Source organism: Anopheles funestus, chromosome 3RL (genome assembly GCF_943734845.2).
Source record: "Anopheles funestus chromosome 3RL, idAnoFuneDA-416_04, whole genome shotgun sequence".
In the NCBI taxonomy this organism is placed as follows: domain Eukaryota; kingdom Metazoa; phylum Arthropoda; class Insecta; order Diptera; family Culicidae; genus Anopheles; species Anopheles funestus.
In genome coordinates, this window is record NC_064599.1 from 50919991 (window position 1) to 50947334 (window position 27344).

At 40.6% G+C, this 27344-nt stretch overlaps 5 protein-coding genes across 27 annotated transcripts in view; 3 read left to right on the forward strand and 2 right to left on the reverse strand.

Moving 5' to 3' along the window:
- Positions 1-108: 108 nt before the first annotated feature.
- On the forward strand, positions 109-1548 carry LOC125769646 (probable RNA 3'-terminal phosphate cyclase-like protein). The gene is made up of 2 exons (XM_049438453.1): positions 109-1023; positions 1105-1548. The coding sequence occupies exons 1-2, from the start codon at positions 214-216 to the stop codon at positions 1468-1470; spliced, it is 1176 nt and encodes a 391-aa protein (XP_049294410.1). The 5' UTR covers positions 109-213; the 3' UTR covers positions 1471-1548.
- Positions 1549-1909: 361 nt separating this feature from the next.
- Positions 1910-3433, forward strand: LOC125769651 (alcohol dehydrogenase class-3). The gene is made up of 2 exons (XM_049438458.1): positions 1910-2104; positions 2184-3433. The coding sequence occupies exons 1-2, from the start codon at positions 2084-2086 to the stop codon at positions 3294-3296; spliced, it is 1134 nt and encodes a 377-aa protein (XP_049294415.1). The 5' UTR covers positions 1910-2083; the 3' UTR covers positions 3297-3433.
- A 63-nt stretch (positions 3434-3496) lies between these two features.
- Positions 3497-5826, reverse strand: LOC125769618 (zinc finger protein 37 homolog). The gene is made up of 2 exons (XM_049438413.1): positions 5426-5826; positions 3497-5324 (listed from the first exon to the last, which is right to left on the reverse strand). Exons 1-2 carry the CDS (start codon positions 5588-5590, stop codon positions 3528-3530), a joined length of 1962 nt encoding a protein of 653 aa, XP_049294370.1. The 5' UTR covers positions 5591-5826; the 3' UTR covers positions 3497-3527.
- Positions 5827-6327: 501 nt separating this feature from the next.
- LOC125769631 (oocyte zinc finger protein XlCOF6-like) lies at positions 6328-26201 on the forward strand. 2 transcript variants are annotated; one of them, XM_049438431.1, is made up of 4 exons: positions 6328-7362; positions 7420-7539; positions 7624-7931; positions 24067-26201. In XM_049438431.1, the coding sequence occupies exons 1-3, from the start codon at positions 6342-6344 to the stop codon at positions 7908-7910; spliced, it is 1428 nt and encodes a 475-aa protein (XP_049294388.1). In that variant the 5' UTR covers positions 6328-6341; the 3' UTR covers positions 7911-7931; positions 24067-26201. The 2 variants fall into 2 exon arrangements, with proteins under 2 accessions (XP_049294388.1, XP_049294387.1); XM_049438430.1 differs by lacking the exon at positions 24067-26201 and having other exon boundaries at positions 7624-7958.
- The window catches only part of LOC125769606 (small conductance calcium-activated potassium channel protein), a 140233-nt gene continuing 124882 nt past the window's right edge, over positions 11994-27344 (reverse strand). For 17 of the 22 annotated variants that reach the window (XM_049438374.1, XM_049438394.1, XM_049438376.1 and 14 more), the window contains 8 exons: positions 23828-23955; positions 23014-23083; positions 22297-22398; positions 22042-22214; positions 12707-21470; positions 12563-12640; positions 12377-12493; positions 11994-12301 (listed from right to left, as the gene is read on the reverse strand). In XM_049438374.1, the coding sequence (XP_049294331.1) occupies positions 21137-21470; positions 22042-22214; positions 22297-22398; positions 23014-23083; positions 23828-23955 (807 nt within the window). In that variant the 3' untranslated portion in view covers positions 11994-12301; positions 12377-12493; positions 12563-12640; positions 12707-21136. Of the gene's footprint in view, positions 12302-12376; positions 12494-12562; positions 12641-12706; positions 21471-21908; positions 22215-22296; positions 22399-23013; positions 23084-23827; positions 23956-27344 lie in introns of those variants that run through there. The other 5 variants (XM_049438380.1, XM_049438379.1, XM_049438378.1 and 2 more) reach the window with 4 other exon arrangements.

The following is a 27344-nucleotide window of genomic DNA, read 5'->3' on the forward strand; positions in this document are numbered from 1 at the left end:
TATGTTCTTGCAAGGTTTTGTTCAAAATGAAGCTCAACAAACGGACGATGTTAATGTTTTGCTCAACATCGCCGAATGTGGAACCCGTGCTTAAGTATCATCAAAACAAATCGCTGTCAACCACAATAGCAACCGTCCGACAGTTCTCCCAACAACAGAAAACGTGCTACATAAATTTAGCAACAGTTTAATAATCCAGTTGTTCCCCCAAAGATGACTTGCGTTGGGAAAGAAAACGGTTGCCTCATATACCATGGAAGCAACTTTCTTAAGCAACGTTTATTGCTGGCGACACTGAGTGGAAAACCAATCGAAATAAGGGAAATACGGCCACACCGCGAAACTGCTGCTGGCCTGCAAGAGTACGAAACGAATCTGCTTCAGCTGCTGGACAAACTTACAAACGGCACGATTACAAGAGTGGATCGCGATGGTTGCTCGTTTGTGTATCAACCGGGGCTCCTGTACGGTGGGGAAATTCATCACGATTGTAGCACAGAGCGTGGAATTGGTTACTATCTAGACATCTTGGTAGCGCTTGGACCGTTCTGCAAAAAGCCTCTGCAGGTCACATTGACCGGTGTTACAAATAGTAAAGAAAGTCCGTCGGTAGATCACATTAAAGCATCCGCAATGCCAGCTCTGAAACGGTTCCTGGTTGTGGATGAGGGTCTTGAATTGAAGGTACTGAAACGGGGTATGATGCCGGGAGGAGGCGGTGAAATAACATTCCGCTGTCCCGTGCGTAAATCGTTGAAAGCTATTCAATGTACGAAGCAAACGATGGTTAAGCGGATACGCGGTACGGCATACTGTTGCAAAGTCAGCCCTGCAATGGCCAATCGTGCCGTGGAGCACGCGAAAGGAGTGATGCTGAATTTCCTGCCCGATGTGTACATTAACACTGATCAGCATAAGGGTAAACGGTCGGGAAATAGCCCAGGGTACGGTATCAATCTTGTGGCTGAAACAACCGATGGTACCATGTTCTCTGCTGAAGCTATATGCAAATCGATGGAAGAGGTAACTTATTTAATGCTGAACGATGAGCTTTGTAGTATAATTGAATAACATTTTTTAATTCCAAACTTGGTTCGCTTTCAGCAACAAGGCAATCCATCGATACCAGAAGACCTGGGACGGGAGGCAGGCATGAAGCTGTTGGATGAGGTGTTTCGCGGCGGTTGCGTTGACTCCACATTCCAGTGGCTGGTCGTTCTATATATGGCGTTGGCGCAGAAGGATGTTTCCAAGTTTCTAATAGGACCACTTTCGCAATATACCATTCATTTCCTTCAGCATTTACGGGAATTTTTCGGTATCACATTTAAGCTGGAAAATGCCGACGGAGATGAAAACGACGAAACCGATGATCGAGATGGCGATGGCGATGAGTTGTCTGGATCTAACAAAGTGATGCTAACTTGCGTCGGTGTAGGATATAGTAATTTTAGCAAGCGTGTCAATTGATCGGCTTGTGTTTTATTTCTGCTAATCGTGGATCTAACTAGAAATAAACATCGTTATGGCGCTTTCGTAAAATGTTTACCTATTATACCCATCTCATTAATGTATGTACGATCATGCGTCGTGTCAAGAGGAAAAAGAAACCGAAACACTTTTTAATTTAACTACCAAAACAGGTGTCGTGAGGTATCAAGCCGCGGGTCAAGAAATGGAAAGCTTCACCCTGTTTTAGTTACAGTAATTTTCAAGCCAACTCTGACACGGAACAGTGTTCTCGATAAACGTATAATTCAAATCGAATTCTTATTTTGGGTTTGTATAAACTAGACTTTCACAAAAAACGGGCCTTGTATTGCCAATTGATATGCAATGCACATATTTTTAGATAACTGCGGTTTTATTAAACGTTCGAATGTTTTCTATCATATGTCCGTACGTCCTACTTCGATGCCGTGCAAATATCTCGTTGTCAAACGTCAAAGTGATAATTTATTCTTTGCTCATTTTTCAACAGTGAAAAGTAAATTAAAATCGGCTTATCATCGCTTTCCGAGTTGATAACACGTTTTACTACCAACTGATTAGCATTTGGAGTTTGTTCGGATAGACGGAAAAGATGGCTTCAACCGTTGGTCAGGTAATGTAAAGCATATTGCCGCTCCGTACATTAAAATCATGCCGGCATGTTTACGAAACTAACTCGTTTATCGTTGTAGGTGATCAAGTGCAAGGCGGCCGTTGCCTGGGAGGCAAAGAAACCGCTCGTAATTGAAACGATCGAGGTTGCACCTCCCAAGGCAGGCGAGGTTCGCATTAAAGTGGCAGCATCGGGCGTGTGCCACACGGATGCGTACACGCTGGGTGGGTTAGACTCGGAAGGAATCTTTCCCGTGGTTCTTGGACACGAAGGTGCTGGTACGGTGGAAAGTGTGGGCGAAGGTGTGACTAAATTTCAGCCTGGTGACCATGTCATTCCATTGTATATTCCGCAATGCTTCGATTGTCGGTTCTGCAAGAGCCCGAAAACAAACCTCTGTCCGAAGGTTCGCGCTACCCAGGGCAAGGGTGTGATGCCTGATGGTACGACACGGTTTACGTGCAACGGGAAGTCAATCTACCATTTTATGGGAACGTCAACGTTCTCCGAGTATACCGTGGTGGCGGAAGTATCGCTGGCAAAAATCGACTCTAGCGCTGCGTTGGAGAAAGTGTGTTTGCTTGGTTGCGGCATTCCGACCGGTTATGGAGCCGCATTGAACACGGCCAATGTGGAGCCGGGCAGCTCCTGTGCTGTGTGGGGTCTTGGTGCAGTTGGTCTGGCGGTCGTTATGGGCTGTAAGGCGGCTGGTGCGACCCGAATCATTGGAGTCGACATTAATCCGGGCAAATTTGAGATTGCGAAACAGTTCGGCTGCACCGAGTTCGTCAATCCGAATGACTTCGAAGAGCCCATTCAACAGGTGTTGATCGCGAAAACCGATGGCGGATTAGACTATACGTTTGAGTGTGTTGGCAACGTGAATACGATGCGTGCCGCACTGGAATCATGTACTCGTGGCTGGGGCGTATCGGTGATCGTTGGTGTTGCAGAGGCCGGTAAAGAAATTGCTACACGCCCATTCCAGCTGGTCACCGGGCGTACCTGGAAAGGAACGGCTTTCGGTGGATGGAAAAGTGTTGAGAGTGTACCGAAGCTGGTAGATCAGTACCTGCAGAAGCAGCTGAAGGTGGACGAATTCATCACACACACCATGGGGTTAGACAAGATCAACGAAGCATTTACGCTGATGCATGAAGGCAAAAGCATTCGTTCGGTGGTGAACATGTAACATAGCCATTTTTTGTTTTTGACTAACCACGTCGAGAGCTCAGGGAACAACATGGCCCAGCCAAATATTATCACAATCGAATTTTATAAAACTTTTTGCACCCGATGCACAATGAAATAAATGTTGTTGGTTTGTAACGGAATCGCTTTTATTCATCGCGATGACGAGCTTAGATTTGTAGCAAACTGTTTTAATTCTTATTGAAAAAGGTTAAATGAAGTTTCTACCGCTTCACGGGGATCGTTTTGTTCGTTTTTCAAGTTTAGCGGTTGTACCGGAACTGCGAGGTTTAAAGTGTATTTTTTGGTGCGTTATGAGGTGCTGCTTGCGTGCGAAGGTTTTGTTACATAGTTTGCATTGATACGGCTTCTCGCCAGTGTGCAACCGTAGGTGCCCGGCAAGGATACGTTTCGCTTTGAACATCTTGTGGCATACATTGCACTCGAATTTATTAACATCTTCGTGCGTAGACGTATGGTCACGAAGGTGGCTGCTGGTGCGAAATTTCTTATCACACAGCTTACACTCGTACGGACGATCGTCCGTGTGGATGCGGCAATGGTTGGTAAGATCACTTTTCTGCCCGAAACCTTTATTGCACTCCGTGCAAACATATTTACGCGAGCGATAATGGTTACTTAGATGGGTCTTCAATGAGTTGGCACTGGGGAGCGTTTTTTCGCATTGTGTGCACTGATATGTTTCTTCCTGCGCTTTAGCCTCTTCGGCGATGCTGGTTTCCGCAATTTTGCGGTCCTGCATATGTTTTCGTTCAAAGTGGCTGGTCATGCGCAGAAAGCTGGTGAAGATCATTCCACAATCGTAAATGCAGATGAACGAATCCTGATGGAAGTATAGATGTTGCCGTATGTAGGTTGCATCCGGAAACTGAGCATTGCATATACCACACACGTGTATCTGGTCGAGACGATTATTTTTCCACAGCAAATGGACATCGTCGGTTTTATCGTCCTCTGCCTCGTGGGTCAGAAAGTGTTGGCGCATTGCATCGAAACCGTTCGTCGTACACTTCACGCACCGGCCGCATTGATATTTGTTAGAAATTTTTTTGAATGTTTTCAACCTTGGTACACATATGTCCAGACCGTTCAGGTAAAACGTTTCATGCCTTCGGAGATCCGAGTGGTATACGTACTCTTCATACGGTGCACCATTGCATTCAGTGCCAAAGTGTTCAATAAAGTGCATTTGAGTTAAAAACACCGTTAAACAGTCGGAGCATCGGAAGTAATCTATCGACTCCAGGCACAGCTCAAATGTTGCTTTGTGCACCTGAAAATGCTGTTCCAGCATTGCTGGACGACCATTCCAGTTGCAGTAGGTGCAATACGCTTGTTCGTTCTTTGATCGGCGTGAAACTTTTTTTTGCACAGAATTGATGGCAACCGTTGACAAAAGATCGTTTTGTTTCGAAGTGTTCGGCTCCTTGCTTGGAACAGTTTCGATGATCAATTTCTTTTTGTGATCCGTCTTTACAGGACGCAGTGTGAAACATTCTTCCTCATTAGATTCATTCGCTAGCAGCACCATTTCATACTTGTTCTCTTCAGCATCGTCATCATCGTCCGGTACATCAAAGTTCATTAATGTGCATTCGATGGGACTTTCGCGAAGAAGTTCGTTTTCTTGATATTCCGTGGAATTTGTAGGAGTGATTGTATCTTCATGAACGTCTAGCTTCTCCGATTCCTCTAGCGCATCCGTTTGGCATGCTGTTTCGGCGGTCTCGTTATCGCATTGTGTACCGATCTCGTGCAGTGTTTCAGGCTTTGGAATTGTAACACCCGCCGGGATGTTGTTGCTCGATTCTGCCAATGGTTCCGTTTGACTCTCAGCATGTTTGGTCTCCGTTTTCTTCGTACTTACAGCACTCGATGGTTTAATGTTGAATATTTCATACAGCAGTTTGTTCGATTTTTGCGCGTTGCCAATAAAAAGATAAAGCTCCCGAAGCTTTCCTTTACATTCCGGGCAAACATTGTTTGGAAGTTTGTCATGTTTAACAAGCTGCAATAGTGTAACTTTAGCTGTATTTACTGTATCACATTTAGATGCATTTTGGGGCAGATCTGGCATCTGGGAAAGTTAGCGGCGTGCAGTTTACCTACCTTTTCTCCGATAACCAATTCCACCACGCTGGGGAACGGTACGATGCGCCCATCCAAAATTTCATTACAAAATATCGGTTTAAGCTGCGTTCGATCGACCGCAGCCAGACAGGTGCGGCATATCTCTTCGGCAGAGATGGTAAGTTCCAGATCCTGTGTGTCCATCGTGCTACTATTCGCACTACTTTTTACTTGTAAGTTACAGTGATACGCGAGAAAATTATCAATTTAAGCTGAAAATGCTAAAGATTTTGCTTCTGATGCGTTTACTTCTTGTACCCGGAGACCAGAACTGATTCAGCCTAATGTTACGTTACTATAGTACCAAGTTCAAGAGTCCGTTTCTTGTGAATGTCACGGGTTTAAATTGTGTAGCAAAGTCGTTACAATCAAACAGATCGTGAACTTCGTTGGTAATTGGTTCTTAATACATTCATATTAAAGTATTTTGATATTACAAGAATTTAACCACTGTACAAACGCTAATTGCAACAGTAATAAACGAACTAAAAGCCAAATTAACACGCTCCAGTGATATGGCATGGTGCATCAACATACATAGAGCCATTTGACAATGCCCAGCAGCATAATGTAAACAAATCGGTACGGGCAGAATTTCAGTTTAAAATGCTGCAACATTTGGTGAAGGCCCATTGTTAACATGAGCAAAATTGGCGAGGAAATTTGTTTAGATATCGACTTGCACAAAGTGTGTAGAATCTGCTTATCGCAAACAGATATGAACGATGTTCTTTTTAATATATTTACGGACGCAATAGTGGACGGCATGTTTGTAACACTGTTCGAAGTGGTCGAGGATTGTGTCGGGATACAGGCAAGTAATGTAACTATAATAAGACTGCACCAAAGGTTAACGGGTTGGTGTTTTTTTTCCTAGGTTAAAAAATCTGTCGACATGCCGGACAAAATATGCCAGACATGCAAAACAACGCTATTTCAATTTCATGTGTTTAAACAAAAATGTCGTCGTGCGGAAAATTTATTGCGATCGATGTTGGAACACAGACCATCACTTACACTCGCTGAAGGAACACAAGGTACTGAATCAGAAGACAATCATTACGTGGAGGAAGAGACTACACTTGTCCAGGAAGCGGGTGAATTGTATAGCAATCAGGAACTTCCTCTATCAGTGGAATATGTGGAAGAAACAGTCGAAGAAGAGGTTATGGGAGTTATAAGTAGTGACAGCGAAGCTTTTCCTCCTGAAGAGTGGGACAATTTCGTTGTCCAATCACCGGATACCTTCCGTCCGTCCAGGGACTCTAACATTAATATTCTTGATGATGGGATGATTTCAAAGTTTCCTAATTTTGCGAATGATTCGTCGAAATGTGTGTCGTCCATGGATAATAGCATGAAAACAATGGCAAACAATGGCTATGTTTGTGACATATGCGGTAAAGTAGCAATCTCCAGATCACGCTTGACGAAGCATATGAAGCTGCATAATGATTCAAAAATTGTACTAGATCATATGCGATTTTTTTCTTGCACCTTCTGTGAATATGTGTTTCTGCGGGAAGAAAATTTAGATGAACACAATCGTCGGTGTACTGGAAGATTAACGCACAACCAGGAAGACGGTGATGAATGTAATCACGTAAGAAAAAGTTTGGAAACACGTTCTACGTGCAATGTCGGCAATGTCTGTGGAATCTGTGATGCGAAGTATGAGAATATGCTGAACCTCAAACAGCATATAATAACCCATTTGGATAAATTTCCATGTCCGTTGGAGGCTTGCGGATGTGAGTATGCGTCACTGGCAAGATTGAACATTCACATTAGCACTCAACATGTAGAATACCTGTCGCCAAACTGTCCCCACTGTAAGGAGGAAATCGATCGGGTCGATATCACGCAACATGTGCGATTATTTTGTAAAGCGAAACAATTTGAGTGCACCCATTGTGGTAAGTTATTTTGCACAATTACCATCACATACGAATAGTAAAGAATATTGGTTTCAGATAGGAAATTTCTTTCGTGGAAAGCTTTGTCCCAGCATTTACGAAAACTTCAACAAACCTTCCCGTGCACACAGTGTGATAAATCATTTTCCTCGCAGGCATCATTGAAACTGCACGAACGTAAGTACTGCCATACCAAAAACATGTTGATATTTAATTACTGAATACAATTTTATAAACACCTTTTTGCTTCTGCTTTTTCAGGTACGCATACCGGGGAGCGACCGTATGTCTGTACAATCTGCAATAAATCGTACAAAACGCCAGGCATGCGGACAGCACACATGGATACGCATATTGAAGGGAAAACGTTTAAATGTGACATGTGTGGTAAATTTCTTCAAACGCGTGCCTGCTACCGAAACCACGTAAAACGGCATTTAGAACAGCGCAATCATGAATGTTTCGTGTGTGGGAAGAAGTTTTTCCAAAAATGTACTCTTCGTGTACATTTGAAGATGGTACACAGAGTATCGCGTGATGTGACGTGATGCGTAATAAATTAATGCAACGTAAGTATTTCAAATGTAGCAATCTTACACATCGATGATTCTAAATTTGTTTAACATACTGAAAGAATATGTGCATTTTCATTTGTGAGCAACGTTATTCGGTTTAGCAATCGCCCTTTTGAAATACATTTTTAGGCAGGTTCGGTGCATTTGACACAATTACACGAATCGATGAGTTTCAATGGATATTTGACTTCATCAACAATAATTAGGCATATAAATATGCTGGTCGTCCCGTAATTATTATAAAAAAAACTTTTTATTATAATTGTTAACACTCCGCATGAGCCTATCACCAACGTCTACGAGGTACAATTGAGAAATAAGCCACTGTTTGTTCCTAACCTCTGGCTTATATAGCCCTAGCCGATGATTCTATCTCCTTTGCTATCAGTTGAGGGGGAACTCCGATATATCCGCATTCTAGACTTCTAGCTTCTAGGGAGACTTCTAGCTTCTACGGATGTCTCTGCATTCCACAACAGTAACTTCCTTTAGGGTTGATCGCGATGTTGCGGGAGACTGGTAGCTTCTACGTATGTCTTTGCATTCCACAATCCTTTAGGGGTGATCGCGATGTTGGGGGAGACTTGTAGCTTCTACGGATGTCTCTGCATTCCACAATCCTTTAGGGGTGATCGCGATGTTGGGGGAGACTTGTAGCTTCTACGGATGTCTCTGCATTCCACAATCCTTTAGGGGTGATCGCGATGTTGGGGAGACTTGCACTTTCTAGGGATGTCTCCACATTCCACGACGGTTACTTCCTGTAGGGTGATCGCGATGTTGAGGGAGTTCTGTTATCGCGGATGTAGTTGCATTCCACACATTATCCCTCTCGATGTGCGAAGGTCTTTCCAAGGAGGGGCTCACGGTGTTGGGGTCGACCGATAGTGCTGGTGACTCATGATACCCAATCATGTAACTATATAATTTAAAACAATAGCTATTTTGGTTTGCTGGGAATAGTATACTGATGTTAAAAGCTTCGTCTTGTAGTTGAAAACTATCAGAGAATCGGTTTCCGAAATGGAAAACTATCCTGTGATCAGATCTTTTTCATGCTTCAGATTCTGGAGAAACTAGCGGAGATAGTACTAACGATCATCTCTTGATTGATTGATTTCAACAATTCTTCATTGACTTCTAGTTCGTTCACAACGGTAGAAGGTTGAGTTGTAAAAATGGGTTCTTTTGGATTCCAGACCGAGTTTATTACGCTTGTTAAAATGAGAATCATCAACGTCACACATTTCAATTGCTCGAATTAGATCATTCTCGATCTCATTCTAGATTCTGAACTTATCGTCTCTTGCCGATGGGGTCGAAGAGCCGAGCACCTTCCTGGTGGGGCATGAGTCCGGCATTACCTTCGTGTGCCCGAGCCATCGCATCTTTCCGGCGTTGAAAACCGTCAGGATATGTGCACCGCCAAACTGATCTGCTAGCTCGTGATTCACTCTCCTTCTCTACTCAAAATATTAGGAACCGCCATTCGAAAATAGCGATTGTATTGGCGTCCTCCGTTAGCAAAGTCCAGGATTCGTACCCGTAGAGGACTACCGGACATATCAGTGCGATATATCGTGCATTTCGTGTGTTGCTGGAGGCTTCTGGATCGCAGGAGTTTGTGGAGCCCGTAGTAGGCACGATTTCCCTGAACAATCCTATTTCGGATTTCGCTCCTCATGTTGTCCGAAGTTACGAGTGTGCCAAGATAGCAGAACTCCTCAACCACTTCGACCACTTCGTTGCCGCCATCTGATACTCTGCTTCCGAGTCGGACTCTATCACGATCAGAACTTCGCGTTTCAATCGGGTGTAAACGTCGCACACTGTCGCAGATGTCCGTCCGATCATGTCATCCGCGAAGCCGAGAAATGGGAGAGAAAGGGGAAAAATCATGCCCTGGATTTCGAAGCCCGCGCTTCGCATGACACCTTCAAGAGCGATGTGAAACAGCAAACAGGAGAGTCCGTCCCCTTGCCTCTGACCCCGGTGAGTTTCAAAAGCTTCGGACAGCATGTTCGATACTCTCACCTTGCACTGCACCCCATCCATCGTGGCCTTCAACAGCTTCCCTGGGCCGTACCAGCTTCCCTGGGAATCCGTACTGCTGCATGGTCTTCCATAGTTCGGTCCGATCTATGGTGTCGTAAGCCGCTTTGAAGTCAATGAACAGGTGATGCTTAGGTATTTGGTGCTCTCGGGATTTCTGGAGGATCTGCCGTAGAGTAAAGCTTTGGTCGGTGGTCGATTTGCCTCCAACAAATCCATCTTGGTAGTTTCCGACGAAATCTGTGGCAAGATGCGCAAGTCTTCAGAAGAGTATTCGGGACAGGATCTTATAGGCAGCATTCAGGACTGTGATGGCTCGAAAGTTAGCACAGTTCAATTTGTCGCCTTTTTTGTACACTGGGTGTATGATCGTGAGTAGCACCGTCGCTAGCCCCGTTAGAAAACGTTCATTTCCACAGAGTTTTTGTAAAGATAGGTTGCCCACCCAAGGCGTTAATTTTGTTTCCTTATTTGAGTTTGAGGTTTTTCTCGATTTAGCTCTACAAACTGTATTCATATCAGTGTTGTGGAGCAATAAAGATAGATCATTCCGATGGGTTGTTCACCTCATTTGAACGACACCAACCCATTGATCAGGCTGCATTGAAGCTGCAAAACTAGATCATGAAACTCATTATCTGATTACCGAATCGATCGGAATCATGACATCATCTACCCACTAGCGGATCTAACGGTGGGCGGAGTAGGCGGCCGCCTAGGGCCCCGTCGTTTGGAGGGGGCCCGAAAGATAACAGAACATTTCATACGTAACGGAACCCGAGCAGAAGCAACCCCCCCCACAACCCCCCCCCCCCCCCCCCCTCCCTCACCTACAACTTATCGAACCAGAGGCCCCTTTAAACCCAGAACGAACGATTTCCAAGGAATCATTTGCACAGCCGAGGCCCCAGCGCTGTGAATGGGTTGTTCTTCCTTGAAAACCATATGCACAGGTTTGCGAGGGTGTTTTGGCTAACGGTCACTGAGCACCCCCCCCCCCCCCCGCCCTTCATCGTTTGCGGAGTTGTAGGGGCCCCGAGCAGGTACAGTAGGGGCCTCCAAAAATGACTCCCCCCCCCCGGTCAGCACTTTTAAAATCATTTAAATTCTCGGTTTTTTTTTTTCAAAATTCAGTTTCACGACAGTTCGACTATTCTTTTTTGGGCCCCAATTACCATTCCGCCTAGGGCCTCCGACAAGCTTGATCCGCCACTGCATCTACCACGTAGATGAATAGAATAGATGAATGATATTCTCATTGATACTACAATATTATATTGTCCTATTCCTAGAACAGCTAGTAGTAAACGATAAAGCTGGAGAGAATTCTGAAATTAAAACTCAACCACAATCATGATTGTAAAGTGCTTCCGAGACCATTTTCTATTCTGTTAATCTAGCAAATGCCATTCGCTGATCTCTCGCATATTATTGGTTTACGGTTCTCCTACCAATGTAATGCTTATCGGAATATTGAGCAGGCGGCAAAAAACTCAGGTTGGAAATTAACGAGGCAACCACCAATTAGCAATTGACATCATCAACGGCTCTACTAACAAATATCGATTAACACGATATGGGTGACTGACGGATAGGTGATCGCACCTTTGAAGTATTTCAAAATTCTATCTACCTTAGGTCAAAAGCCAGCACTGACAACATTATTATTGAAATATTCGCTAAGATTTGTATGTTAAGAACCCAAGTACTGTCTAAAGAAACTTCTCCACTCAAAATTCATGTCGCAATGAGGGAAAATGCTAGAAAGAATTTTTAGATGCGGATAATGGAGAAGCCTCTATAGTGACATGCTCTATGAGTTGTACGATAAAGTCACTGGTGTTCATCGATTAAGATTTTCCAGGTTTCGATAAGCTGTCTATGTCATAAGAAAGCCACCTGACGACCCAGTCCATAAAGTCTACTGAGGCGGACTGGACAGAAGTTTCTCAATTCGGCATTCTTGGAAAAACATATTTTTTGTTCCAGTAAAATCTCTGGTCGTTGTATCTTGTTTGCTTGCATGTTAATTTATTCGATTGTAGTACATATGAATATGCTATTTGTCACACCCCCTATTTTATGCATTAAGAGCAAATGGGAACGCATCACCTGTAGACCAATTATAGACGACCAAATCGAGTTCTGCTTCGACGGTGTTGCTACTTCGCCTATCCAGCCTTACTGGGAAGTTTTCCTCCGGTGCCCTTGGCGGCCCGTTTTTCACGAGCCGCCGATACGTACGAGATTGATTCTAAAACCGGCAGAATGTTTGTCTTTTCGTTTGATGTTTTAGTGTTTCGACGGGATCTCTGTAAAAAAATTGGTAAAAAGAGGAAAGGTGTGTTTGGATACGACGTAAGATGAAGGTCCGGTAAAGCGTGTACATTGCCGTGGGTAACGAATCAAACCATCTGTGGCATCTGTGACATTTGCGGCGGTGGCGGCGGCGGTGGTGGAAACTGATCTTGTCCGGGAATTTCAGGCGGAGCTTGACGTGATACCTTTGATAGAAAACACTCTAGGGATTAAGGGACCAGTTGTTCCGAGGGGCTTTATTTGATGCAACTTACCCGACTGTGCAGCATACCGGGTGGCTTTGGAATGTCGCCAGGTCCCGGGAAGTTTGGTATTTGCGATGCATCGGAAGGCTAGAACCGCATGAAAAACGATAATTTTATAAACAACTCACATAACACTTGCATTGAGCAACTTACCAACTGAACTGCACTAGGCAAAGCTAAGACTGCAGAATGATCGATCAGACAAACTAGTCCAGCGAAAAGCGCTGCAAGTATAGTAAAGCGAGCCATGCTGTTTAATGTTGCAGTTGTTTCTGTTAGCATTCGGATGTTGATACCGGGGTTTTTATAATACAATCGTTACCTACGCCATTGAGATTCACACCCGCGATATGATCAATTAGAGGCTTATTAACGAGCGTAAATCATCCTTCGCGTGTCAACGGTTGTAAGTTGTGGGCAGAATTCGTACCGATCTCGATTACCCGTCGAAATGACCGGATGGAAAACATGTTACTTCGAGTATGTTTGTTTTTTCCCCCAAAAGAAAGGTCGTGTATGTATGTTTGTGTCCGTTTGTTTGCTGCCACTTGATCGACTAGCTTAGCGCAATGGGAAGTTGTCAAATGTGTAATATATAATTTTCCGTGACCTTCCCATGTGATAATTACGATACCAGTGCATCTCCCTACAGCAAGCACGATTTAATCTGTTTCTCACACATTTCATACATACCTATTGTATACTTATCGGAATGATAGTTGACACAATAATGACACATTAACGCTGGAAGTCTATTTAAATTTTATAATAATTTATTTAGTTTTCTCTTTATTAGAACTATTTAACAATATATACAGTAGGCAATAAAGATCATTAAATGTATCTTTCTATAATCTGACAACGTAGTGAAGTGAACGTGAATTGAAGTTCTAGTAACTAAAGTACTAACCCATGAGATTAAGACACCTAAACTCCACTATGAGTACGTCGGATCGATGTTTTGTCATTTTTGCATCGCTTTCTTTATGGTTATTGATATACGTTTATGCTACTGTTGTTGTGTGGTTGATTTTTGTTTAGATTGTACAACTATCGTGGATGGGACATGGTATGGATTTCAATCGTTTTACTTTTGTTTGCTGAGACTAATTTATAATTAAAGATCTTATGTTTTTTCATACTCCACCCATCGTGTCTAGCATCTACATAAAGTACTATTACTTGTTCAGTAAAACAAATGGGAAAATAAAACATGCCCTTTCTAGTGTAACTACCGTAATGCTTTGGATTTTATGTTGCAGATTTTAGGCTTGAATTAGACTGGTTTTACACTAAAAACTACATTTATGCAAGTGTTTTTGTTTTACGAATTGTTTTTTGTTTTATTTTTATTATTTTTTAAATACTATTCCTAGAAGTGTCTTTATTTGTTTGCTATATTTTGAATTTACTGTCGTTTAGTTTAGCCACGCCGCGTTGGCATTTTTCGAGTTCTCTTTCGAGTTCATATTTACTCCGTTTTCTGCCTTCTTTTTGCCGTTCTCAGCTCTGTTTCGCATGCAATTGCGAAAAAGTGCCAAATATTATCCGGTTTTGGGTGAGCTTTTCTTTGTTTTCTCACGGGAAATCCGCAATGTTACCACTATTTGCTAAACATCCTACCAGATGTTCTTGTTAAGTATTTTACCTTCGTTCCGTAGTATTTGTTTTTGATTGTTTTGTGTGCGTGTCGTTGCTGCAGTTTTGGAAACGAATGAGACGGCAGCCCACAAAACGTTTCTAAAATGTTAACGCGAATGAACAAACTACGCCACCCTAGTACACTGGCCCTCGGTAACTAAACTAATGATCTAAACCTATAGTAGTAAGTATGAAATAAGAAAAGAAAGAGGAATACTACTATCCGAATAACTGGCAAATATTTGAATACAAAAACTTATGCTATACAGAGATATATCAAACGTTTCCTACTACTGCTACAGCCGCTACAGATCCGTCATTAGAAATTGGTCATTTCGTTTCGTTCATTGGTATTTGGTTAATGTGAGTTTTATCGTTTAACTGCTAATGCCAGCATCGTTTCGTTTACTTCGTTTGGCATTCATTTCATTTTGGTTCCACTTTCTGTCGTCCCTTTGTTTTAATGTATGCATAACGCGAACGGGAGATGGATACGGTACAGCAGAACAGTGGTTATGAACATGATACACCTTCAGTTGCACTTGATTCATATAAATATTTTGTGGTTTTATATTATGGCGATCCTCTTTGAGGATTGTATGTCTCGGCCATATGCTTTACTTTATCAATGTATCGAGTTAATTATGGTTCCGTTTGATAGCAGTTTTGCTTGCAATAGGGTTTGTTGTTTCATTTCCTTACAGTTCAGTACAGTAGATGGTGTACAACGCTAATGTTGTTTGAAGAAGATTAACTCGGAAAAGGGTATAGGTGTGTATAAAGATGTAGCTATGTAGGTATGTAGATATAGGTATAACGTTCATAGGTAGGTTGTTAGGTAGGTAGGTAGGTAGTTAGGAGCAAATGGTGAAGAAACAGTCCCAATTGGTGTAGTAACACGATGACACTAGAAATTCGAAGATGTTTAAAATTCGCCCACAACTGCCAACTGTAAAGAACAATGGTTTGCTTGTTTATTCACATTCTTGGCGCTAAAGGATTAATATTTGTCGTTAAATTCCTTATCATATCGATCACTTACGTTATACGCTCTAGTGATCAACGCGTGTGTTCGATAGAGTGTCTGTTCAAGGTTAACAAAGTAACAGCATTTCCAAACAGGAGCAAGGAGATAACAACTCGCATTGTAGCTTATACCACGCATTGAATGTGCAACAACTATCGACATGAAGATTGGGAGCATATGCACGATCAAGTTCAGTTTTATATCCTCTCGATGGATGTTTCTTCTTGTACGGTCTTGAGCCGATCCAATGATATCATTGCCGATCATTATTCCATACACGATCGTTTAATTTGTTTAATATTTTTATTCATCCCCTCGGGTCTCTCTCGGGTGTTGTTTTTATATTGTTCTTACTTGTAGCTACACGCAATAAATGTGTTAAAAATGGTGTATATGCTTTAAAATTTGAGTATTGTTTTTAACCGCTTTTCCATTCTGTTTAATTTTGTTTTTATTTTTATTTTATAGGCTTCAGCAAAAAAATAAATAAATAATTAAGAGTAAATAAATAGATCGTTCTTGTATCTGAAACATCTAATTACTTCTCTTTGTATTTTTTTTTCTTCGTTATATTTTTTGCGCCTTTGGTGTTGGATCCTTACTTTTTTTTTATTTTGACCCTACACAAGATGTTTAGCGCAACGAACGTAAGCTTTTATTCACATGCGCATATTGAACTATCATCACGTGTTTTTGGGTTTTAAATTTTTGCTGCATTATAATCGCAAACATTAAGGCTATTTCAATGTACTTTTTTTTGCAAGAGAACCACTACTCGATACATGATCTTCTACGATCGCTAATAGCAAAGATGGCAAACGCTTATTTGGATTCGGGTACTTTTAAATCGTCCGTCTCTTGCATTATGCACGTGAATCATTTTTTTTTCAAGGAGCAATCTTGCACCTATCCACGATTAGCAGCTAGTTGGTGCGTATGATGTGTGTCGTGTGTTGATTATTTAAATGTAATTCATCACTAGAAAGAATATGAAATGTTTCAAATGGATCGTGAAACGAATTTTAGACTTCCTAATCGCAGTTGTCGTTTTACAGCACGCGTTTTATCGGTCACATTTAGAAGACATGTTTAACCGATTCCTGAAACCAGAACTGAAGCTTACGTAACTTAATCTCTTAACAAGAGGTCATAAAAATGGTCATCCTTATTCGTGTTTCTCTCTCACAATCCGTGTTATTTGCATCGCACGCCGATCATGTTGTTTGCACTGGTTTGGCAATTGTTCCGCTGTACGTGAACAACATTACGTGACGCGGACTTTGATTAGACTATTAGTTATCGCGGTGTGTTACGGTTCGGTTCTGTAGTTAACATGTACACATGTATAGCATAATGTAAACGCTTGGTTCCATAGTCAGCTGTATGATGGTACGATTATTTTAGTGACACACACAGTTTTCGCAGTACAGTTGTCAACGCGTGAACGGTGTGTTTCTGCATACATCTGACGGATAACATACGGTTATAAGATCGTTATTGTATGGAAATTTGCGGTGCCGTTTGGTGTAAGGTTAGATGGTTTGCAGTTTTTTTTTTGCTTGCCGAAACATACATTTGCGTTGTGAACTATAATTTGTTGTCCCTATCTTAAACGTAACCTTATGAATGTAAAATCTTTTTTCTCAGGAACGACCTAGGTTGTGGTTTTCTGTGTATCTATATGTTTAATTACCGCACTTTTGAAAACAAACCATACCTTAAAGCATTTGGCACACAGACAAGCAACGCAATGGGAGGTTGTTTTTTTTAATATAAAAATTTGAATGAATTTAAAAAATAAATCTTTCTGGAAAAATAACAATTGTCTTAATGAGTGTTACAAAATTTTCAAACAAAGTTCATCAAACAAGTCTGCTAGAAAAAATACAACAAATTCCAGTAGTACATACTGCCAGATATCTTTAAAAAGGATACGAAAGAAGTTAAAGTTTGTGCCAGCTCAATGCAATCTGGTAGGCTGTCTTCAAAATGGGTAAATTGATTCCTCCGTTACATTAGTTAAAGCAATATTACCAAGACATTCTTGTTGTCGATTTATATTTAACTATTTCGTTTATTTGTTTTATTTCGACTAATATGTAACATTGGAGCACATGTTGTAATGCACAGAAAGGAGCATAAAAGGGGGTTTAACCGTACAACAGTTTGTGGGTTGGGTGCATGATTCACAGCGTTATGGCGGCTGAAACACCCCATTTTCTTCGCAGTGGGTTCCATTTACATCAGGAAACCGACTAATTTACTTCTAGCAGATGAAAAGATTCATCGGAAAAATAAATTACTATCGCAACCTACAGCAACGTTTTCTTGCTAGTTTAATTTAATCGTTGAAGTTAAAGCGCTTTAATGGTGGACATATACTGTTCACAATGAAGGTGGTCATTTACGTGTATGGTCGGTTTTCCGTTTGACTCTGCATTCTCCTTTTTAACGTTTTATTTGGTGTTTGCAGAGTGGCAGAGAAAGCAACCTGTTTTTAAAAGCGATCATGATCGGTTCGTCTTGAAATGAGTAAAAATACGTGAGTTTTTCAAACTGTTTGCAAATTTTGAATCGAATATTTTGATGTTTCTTTTGTCTTCCTTGTGTCGACACTTAACACGTTCTGTGTTACCCTACCCGTTTTTGCTACATTTCAGTTTAAGTTGCACACACCTTGTGGGAAACATCACAAACCAATTGCAATCGAGTATATCATTGCGTAAGTATTGGTCATGAAAGCTATCATTTACTCGACGAAGCTAAAGCTTTTGTTTTACTTCCGTGTGCACAGCCTGCAATGGGTTTATCTTGAACCATAAACATTAAATAATCATTTATTTAAACGTCCAAGAAATAGTTTGAAGCAACAACAAACAACAAAATCCGAACAATACGATTAAGCGACATAAAAATGAATGTCAAAACATTCATGTTTTGCTTGTACTTCAAGCGAGGCACTTAAATGAGAAAGGTTGAAAAGCATAACAGAAACATGAACGTAACAGAAAAAGAAACGATTGGTAAAATAACAGTAATTGGTAAAGTTTTGTTTCTTTTTTTTAATCAAAATTAATGCTACATAGTGTTAGCAATTGGCTGTATCTTTCACTTGTGATAGGCTAAGCATTGGTAAACCGTTTCGTTAATAGTAATATTATCAAATTTGCTCTAAACGAACGTATCGATCGTTGGTATCTGTCCGTGCTAATGGACTGTAATGCCGTTGAAAATATAGCAAAATATGCGTTTAAAATAAGATGCGCTGCTTGATGCGCTTTCTTTTGCTACGAATTTCTACATCATTTATCACATTACGCATGGTGTGTACTACGACGGACTAAAAACGTTCTCCATCACTCTGCGGTACTATGTAGAAGTGCAGAGAGTATGGTGCATTTTTATGATAACTCACGCTAAAGCTTTGTGGATTTTGTTTTATATTTCACGATGTTCTTCTGTGGTACCGCCACAGCTTGGAACTTGAATGATGCACTACATAATGTCTCTTTTCCGCGGTGAATCAAACGTGAAGAACTATGATATTTCCGACTCATATATCGCAGGATAATTTGTTGAAATAGGTGAATTGTCTGAACAGTTGGGAAAATATTCGTTCATCTTCGTACACCATTTTGAACGGTTAAAGCTATCTCACTTGGAGAGATGAGAATGAACGGCACCTAGCGAATATTTCGAAATATTCTACTGAAGCTTACTTAACTAAACAGAACAGAGCTTGAGAGTGGTGTGAATATAATAGTCAGCAATGATGTATTAAGGGAGAATCACGTTGAATCGATAAAGATGCATCGATTGCAAATGCATTTGCATATTCGGTTTAGACCAGCCAAGATGATCTTCGTTGTATAAAATGCCATCGGAGTTATTAGGAAGATCAGCAGCAACAGAGAAATTATTCGTTGCTAGTTCGATAAAATAAAAGAAAAAAATACACCACACTGGTGTATTTCTGGTTTTAGTTTTCTGTCTTGGAGCTAAATTGGGTTGAGCTGAACAAGTACATTTTTTGCCGATGTTGTGTTAGCACACGATCTCAAGCTCGCCATTTTATCCGTGAGCTAACTCTGTCTGTCACCCATAATTCCATTGCAGCTACGCTTCACAAGCTGTAAATGTGCGAAAAAAGACATATGATCTTTTTCTGAAATATGGGAAAATCTTTTTAAAAAAAATCTCCAATATAGTCTGGTGGTACCGCGCTAGAAGCTCGTACTTGTAGCTCGTTTGCGCTAGAGCTTGAGTTAACTCACCAATAGCTAGCTTCGGCCCATTTTGCTCTCTCCGGTAGGCTGAGTTCTCGAGCTAGTTCAGTAGCTTATGACACAATACTAATAATAACATTAAAATACGCGGCAAATGAGATGAAATCTATCGATGCTCTGGATGCAAGGCTCATTTGTTGGACAATCCAAAGGCCAGCAGTAGGAGTCCGTTGGATATCTTAAGCACGTGTTTGTTTCAGAATTGTTCATACAACGTTTTCCATACCACCCAGAGTTGTATTTGATTACTTAAGCCTATGAGCTATTGGGTTCTATCATATTCGTTCGAGAGAAATAAACAAACATTGTCTGAACCGTTGTAACAACCCGGTGTAACTAATCCACCGGTACGAACCTGGCTAGCTCATTTCTCACACTGTTGTTCATTACTCATTGAGATGCTGTCTTTTGAATGTCTTATTATGCTATGTTTTTTTTTGTTACCTATTGCAACTACAGCTTGTTCATCCGATGAATTCATGTTGATCGAAACCGTTTCAGGGTGGTGTAGTGAGATGAATCGGATAGTGTAATTTGTATCTCATACAATCTTTCGATGATCAACGGGGTGCGACCAATCGATAACGATCGATAAATTCGTTACTTGTCGCGAAACTCATGTACATTAACGGTTTTTGGTGGACCGAGGGGAGTATTTGTTTTGTTTTGTTTTTTGTTTTTGCACTTTAAGGCAACACAAACGTTATCCGCTGGTTTTATTATTTCATCTACAGAACGTTAGAAACTTTTAGCTACTTTCTTCGGTTAGCAAACCGACAAGGTGCCGCTCTCGATGAGCCAGGTAAGGTTCGTATGTAATCGCTAGTGTTAATTTTGCTAAATTTTCTGTTGTTTTTTTTTTTGCTTTAAGTACCGCAATGTGTATGGAAATTCTACGATGCTACCTCTCGAGTGATACTACCCGATTTGATCGACCGATCGCAACTCAGCCGAAGATCGGTACTACTGTACTACTTTTACTTGTCTGCATTAACTAAGAGTTAAAGCCTTTTCCGTCTTCTTGTCATCGGGTGTAATGCTGGCTCTCGGTGGCGGCCACCCTTTCCATTTTGCTCCCTGCGTTTCCTGCCCCCACAGTTCCTACATCGTCGAATTTAACACTATGTTAGTAATGGGATAATAATGTACCTCTAGTTAGTTGCTGTCCTACGACGAGCCCTGTAAAGCAGTAGCCCGGAATTGGCTAGTTGCCCTTTTTTGGATCTAATTCTATGCTAAGTATTCGTTTTACATCACTAAGTAGTCTTTTTCCTTTTTGAGTGGCATTCGCGGCTGTCCAGCACCAGACCAATCCAAGCTGCAACCACCCTATCTGTAACCACCGTGCCTTCGGGATATTCAGTTTGGTATCGTAATATGTAATGTTTAGTCAGTCCAGCCAGTACTACCGGGTGCACTGCGTACGGCCGGATACTAGAATCGAGAGGCACGTTCCCGCTGTTTAGTGAACTTGCTGTTCGCACCGGCCACCGGTCCCGAGGCGAGCGAAGGTGTGGCGTAGCAGCTGGTCGAGCTGCCGGAGGAAGATAGGAATAGGTCGGAATGGAAGGACTCGGACGTGGCCGGCGGCGGCGGTTGTGGGGGACAGTTGGGATCGGGTAGCTCGATTCAGCTGCTTGTCCGATGGCTGCCCATATGCGTGTCGCCGGTGGATGACTGTGCGTTGTTGTGTGCGACATAGGAAGGTGCCGTCGTGTTGCCGTACGCCGATTGTGTGCCTATATTGTTGGTGAACGAAGCGTTCGCTGTCGCTGGCACTAGCGCCATCGACGAGGACGAGGCGGACGCTGCCGGTCCAACGGTCGAGGCACTGGTCGTCGACGGTGGCAACAGTGTTTCCGGCACGAGATGGGGCGTCCTGCTCGAGATGGGCGGCAGGATTGGGCTGGCTGGCCACGGATAGGCCGGTGTCGAGGTCGACGGTACACTCCTAAAAGAGAAACTGGTTTACGAAAGATGATGAGCAACACAAACACACCGAACATCGACTTGGAAGTGAACTAGAAGCCGTTGCCGTTGAGTTGATTCGGTTGTTGGGGATTTTTAGTTGTTGGTAGTTTTTGTAATGGTGGTGGTAGGAGTGATAGTACTGGTAGTAGGTGGATGTGGTGGTGTTAGTTGTAGTAGTTGTTGTTGTTGTTGTTGCTGTTGTTATTGTTGTTTTGCTTGTAGTAATAGTGTTGTTGGTAGTGGTTAGAATTCGTTTTACTCAAACTTTCCCCAGAGTTGCGGTTGGCAAATACCATTTTGCAATTCCACCGTTGAGCAAGGGCGGATATTATTTTTAATGTCAAATAGGCAGCTGTTTCGGTTCTGTTTCGTACTTCCAAACCGGTATTCGGTCCAGACGATCTGCGCCATGCGCCATGCTGATGCATACTAGTTGGTTAGTTGATTGGTTGGTTGGTTGGTTTTGTTTTGTCGGGTGGAGGTGGGATGGTTTGAGCGAGCAACATTGGGCGCTGGTGGAACTCTATGAAAATAGGAAATTTTTGCGGCATGCTTCACGGTACCTGGAGTGCGGCAGCATCAGTGGCGAGCCAAGGGGTGGCGCCGGCGTAGGCAAGCCGGACGACGAACCCGTGGCCGCTGCATCCGGGTGCAGGAAGTTACGGCGCTGATCCACCCGCTCCTGATGCTGCGTCAGGCATCGCGTTAACACTTCCGGAAGATTTTCGATTTGTGTCTGTGGTGTAGAAAGAAAGAACGAAATTATGATTATGCTGTTTAGTAGAAACATACTTCTGGTCGTGAGCCTTGATAATTACCTGTAGGGATGTTAACTTGTCCTCTAGACTGGTGATACGTTCCTCCAGAGCATCCTGTCTGGTTGACATATCCGATACGATCTCGTACACGGTATTTTGCGTCTAGAGTAAATATAACCATATCGAATACATAAGCACATTTAATGTATTACTATTTTTCAAAGTTTTGCTTTTAATGAACTCCAACTGTTTATATACTTATTACACAACAATAGATTATAGTACTTAGGAAATTAACTATCAAAGCTATTAAAAATCAAAATGCATATTTTAAGATTTCTATATGGATATTTCCCCGCATATAAGATGCATTTTTATGTCGAAATTTGTCCTTCAAAATCAGAGGTGTCTTATCTTATTCATGGGTATGGCACAGCGAACGATTTTGTTTAGATAAGAGTCTCGATCCTCTGATAATGAAAACAGGTTCAACTGACATTTTTAAAATGCATTTATTTCTGAACAAAGTGAAGAGCAGTTTGATAGCAACATGAAATAGTAAAATTCATTGTCTGTTTTACCTAAAACACTTCCTTAAACTCTGATTTTTGTTACAAAAATACTTTTTCGCAAAAATTACATGTCTAAAATCGAGTCTGCATCTTGTACAGACGCAGAAATGTTGTAATATGGTTTACAAAATTTTTCTTAGTTACTTTGAAATAAAAAAGTACCTATGTATAATTTATTTATCAATTAATCACAAACATTAATTACCTTTGCCATGTCGGTGATGGTGTTAGCATTGTCCATCAGTTTACGCTGATCCATTTTAACCTTTCGAAGTCTTGAAATTAAAGAAGGGGTGTATATGAGCATTAATATCATATTGGAACATTTAAAAATTTCCTAGATTTTAAAACCTAGAGTGTAGCAATGAAGTAGCTTATTTGTAATTTGTAATGTTATAATTATTTCCGCTTATTAGCTTAGATCACGCAGTATATTATATTTTCGCTTGTATGTACTACTTATGAATTTGAATATAGTTTAGAATGAAAATATCTTCTGTTGTAAATGTTAGAGGAGAAGAACACATCCAATTAAGTATAGTTGTGATTAGGAGTTATGAATACTAAAACATTGCAAAGTTAGTCTATTTAAGCTCGACGATTCGTGTTACATTCGTAGACGATTAAAAAAATACTCGAAATGTTACTTTTATACACAATATCAAATTCAACAAATTGTCAATTGCTTTGATTAAAATGCAATCGGAAAATTACGTTGTGTCTTGTAACAACAAACAACAACGGTTCTAATCATTAGAATGATCATGTCGATGTGGGTGATTAGCATTGTGTTGACCCCAGTGCACATTAAGCTCTGAACCCTTGTGATGTTGTGTTTAATTATCTAATTATCCATTGTGGAATTGCTGGTAAGATAATTTAGCTGACGTTGAAGAGAATCAGTACTGTTTTAAGCAACAGAAATAATTATACTCCTTCTAGTGGGTGTCTTACGACTTACTGACTGTGTTAATCTCTCGTTTGTTAAACTAAGTAAATAAGTGTTTAAAAATACTTACGCGTAAATCGCCAGAAGAAACTTTCTCTGATGCGTTCGTACCCGCCCGGGATTCACACGTTTCACCAGACGGGTGTGTTTATAGATTAGCCAGGTTTCCCGCAATACGTTGGCGGCAGCATTTTTTAGCTAAAAAAAATATACACATTAAGTAAACCTATTCAATTGAAGTGCAAAGTATTTTGCAAGAGATCAACGAACAATTTATCTAAAAAGTGTTAAAATTACTTTCACTTCCAGCATGACCGCAAGCGACGGAAAGACAAATGGCACGGATTATTGTGCAATCAGTAGGTAAAATTTATTTCCGTGCTTACGTTTAAGCCTGGCTTCATTTTAACTACACCTGAATCATTGAAAAGTTGCCAGTGGTCTTCGATTTTCTGCTCGAATCGTCAAGGCAAGCTTGATGCTTTTAGCGCAAATAATGGTGGTTGCATGGTCAGCTAGGTACGCAACAGCGGGACACGCCAACTTCAAAAAGCCATCGCCGATAAGTTGCTCCCGTAAGACGTATGACATGACATCAGCCGTCGTTCGTTTCCCAGTTGGCAGACGGTCGGTAAAATAGCGCCATTAAACCTAAGGACAGCGATGATAGGAATCAGCCGAAAATGGCATTCCCGGGCAAGCACCGTGATCCGTGATAAGTTTATAATGAAGTGGAAAACCCGACCCGACCATCCAATAGGGGATAGCGTGAACAAAATACGGACAGTGGTTCTTAAATTATCTTCCGCTCTCTCGACTTGAAAACACCCAACGGACGGTTTTTGTGGATGCGATGCGGTAAGTGATGACACCGGACCGAACTGGTTTTTCCTATGGTAGGGTTATGTTTTCTGCCGTTCCAGCATGGTTTGAAGTTCGAACAGCATATCCTCGTCGAAATGTTTAGCAGCACGAAAAGACGATGGCTAAACGTAGAGGTCTGTCCTTGCCGTAGGTAATTATTGTGCCGCAGAATAAATGGGTACGTAATTTTTCTTCTACCTTCCCATGGGGTTAGTCATGCGTAGGACATCGTTCAGTTTCAGTTCTTTTTTTTGTCAAAGCAACGAGAATACGCTAAAGGAGCCGATGAATTGACTTTTTGTGCATTGAAAGCAGCTGTATTTAACGATCGTTGCTGTTCGAATTTCAGTATTCTTGCACAGTGGGTAATGGGGAATGCTATTTTTTGGGTGGATTTAGAACATTTTATACCTTATAAAAATGAGAATGTGACAAAACTTTGTTTGAAAAATTGTTCAACTATTTTGCATTTGAATTTTTTTATTTGTAGCATTTCCTATTTTTGTCATAATCTGTTCCATTTATTATAAATTTATCTTTAGTGACCTAAATTTTGTAAGGTAAATTTAAATGTTTTAATCATTTGTGCATTTTTGGACAGCTGTTTCGTTATTTAATTCTTCTGCTTTAAACGCGGGTAGTTTAAAGTACGAATTCCCACTATAACCGTCCAAAACAGTTAATGAGGTATGCTGAAGGTTTTTGGAACTCAAAATCCCTTGCTCGTTTGCGTTTAACGCACAGGTGTTGGTCGTTCTAGCTATAATTGATCGTAGTCGTTCTCTGATGTCGTGCAACTGATAGGTTTCAAACACAAGCCGCACCGTACACAATGCTCATGGGAAATAAATGAAACATTGGATTTAAGTTTAAGTTAAAATTTTGTTCTTTTATTGTGTGCATATCTAGCGAAGATTTTTTTTTCACAAGAGTTCTATAGAACAATCTCTATAGCATTCGCCATATCCGAAATTTGTTCATGGTGAATATTTTCTAGCAGGAGTTTCAACAAGCATGGCATACAGTTTGTCCTTCACTGTTGCAATACGGACGGGGTTTTAAGATGTTACCACAGAACGACACCGGTGTGTTCGATGAACGGAAATTGGAACGACAGTCGAGATCAGCATCGGTTCCAAGCAGCCGCAAACGGAAACCCACAAGCTTTGAAATTGAATTCAAGTTCGTCGAATTTCGTATGTGCATTTGCTTCCGAATAGTCGGTGAACTTTTGTGTTCTTGATAAGTTGGCTGATAATTAGCTATTGGATAGGAAATGGTTTAATGAAAGTATGTAGGTGCCTAACCGAGCTGAGTTTAGAACATTCTTATTTTAAAAAACTATCGGTAAAAATGCTGCTTAGTGTAATTTTTTAAAAATTAGTATATTGTGCTAATAAATTAATAAATATTGAATCAAAATCGCTAATGAAATTCGTCTGCTTTTAAAACGATTAATTTTCAAACCACTTAACTAAGATAAGTTGATGGATTTCATAAAAATGATAAGTGAAAAACTGTGCTATAAAACAAACAGAAATTACTTTAAAAATAAAACTACTGATCAAGAGCTAGTAAATTTTCCGAGGAATATCAGATGAAACACGTTGATTAACACGTTTTTGTTGTTTTTAGAAGAACGAGTTTAGTATTTAATTGCGTAGTGTTATTATTGAGAATGATTTGCTCTTACGGTTTTAATTTCGATATTTCATGATGATTTGAATTTTTGACCAGATATTCCGCAAACCTTTGGGTTTTCTTCCGTTTTCAAACCGTCATATCTTTTAGGTAATTTAAAAAATTTGAAAATTTTTAACTAAAAAAAATATAATCTTATCCATTCAATGGAGTTCAAAATGGAGTTTGAAGAAAACTAAGCTTGCTCACTAAAATCGAGTCGTATACTATTTTGGCACGAACGGAATTAAAGAAAAAGAATCCGATATAGCCCCTTACACGAAACAATGGTTTTATTTATTTTTTGTATGATTGGTGTAAGTAGTAGTAGTAGTAGTAGTAGTAGTAGTAGTAGTAGTAGTTTTTATTTATTGTTCGTGATAATAAGTATACAAGTGCAGTTCAAGATGTTTACTGTGTAAACGGGTTCGCTTTAGTGCTTTCCTCAATATAATGATTGGTGTAAAAGATGAATAATTTACTCAACCAAAAGCTTAAATTAAGTAGAAAAATAATAGGTTTTGGACAACAATTCGAAAATATTTAGTGTTCGTTAAAATTGTTTGTTTTATTGTCGAATTGAATTTGATTTGTCTCATTTTTTTTTCATGTTTAAAAAAATCTGAATATTGGAGATCAAAAAGGTGCTCATATGAAAAACAAACAAACGTCTTTCTATATTTTGCATATTTGTACTGCCATATAATAGCATTTAGTATTTTGTTTTCGGAACATACAAAGTACAAGAATGTTTTGGATAGTAATTAATTTTATTTTGTGAAAATGAATAAAAGGTAAAACATGCCCGTCGTAACGGAAATTAAAAAAATATGATTAAATAAGTAATATTGAGTAATAACATAGTTAATTAATTACTATCCTATTACTTTCAATTAATATGTAATTGAAAATGTTTCAAAAAATGAAACATTTCTATAATACTATATGCAAATAAACCGAATGATAGTAACTTATACACAATAAATAGAGAGATCTTGTACAACTACCAAGTGTTTGGTTTAGAAGGCGTTTTCGAAAACCGA

Coding starts and splice junctions, on each gene's coding strand:
- LOC125769618 (XM_049438413.1), bottom strand. CDS start 5,590: ATGGACACACAGGATCTGGAACTTACCATCTCTGCCGAAGAGATATGC. Junction 5,325..5,425: donor AATTGGTTATCGGAGAAAAG/GTAGGTAAACTG, acceptor ACACTATTGCAG/CTTGTTAAACATGACAAACT.
- LOC125769631 (XM_049438431.1), top strand. CDS start 6,342: ATGCCGGACAAAATATGCCAGACATGCAAAACAACGCTATTTCAATTT. Junction 7,363..7,419: donor ATTTGAGTGCACCCATTGTG/GTAAGTTATTTT, acceptor TATTGGTTTCAG/ATAGGAAATTTCTTTCGTGG. Junction 7,540..7,623: donor ATCATTGAAACTGCACGAAC/GTAAGTACTGCC, acceptor CTGCTTTTTCAG/GTACGCATACCGGGGAGCGA.
- LOC125769651 (XM_049438458.1), top strand. CDS start 2,084: ATGGCTTCAACCGTTGGTCAG. Junction 2,105..2,183: donor TGGCTTCAACCGTTGGTCAG/GTAATGTAAAGC, acceptor TTATCGTTGTAG/GTGATCAAGTGCAAGGCGGC.
- LOC125769646 (XM_049438453.1), top strand. CDS start 214: ATGACTTGCGTTGGGAAAGAAAACGGTTGCCTCATATACCATGGAAGC. Junction 1,024..1,104: donor TATGCAAATCGATGGAAGAG/GTAACTTATTTA, acceptor GTTCGCTTTCAG/CAACAAGGCAATCCATCGAT.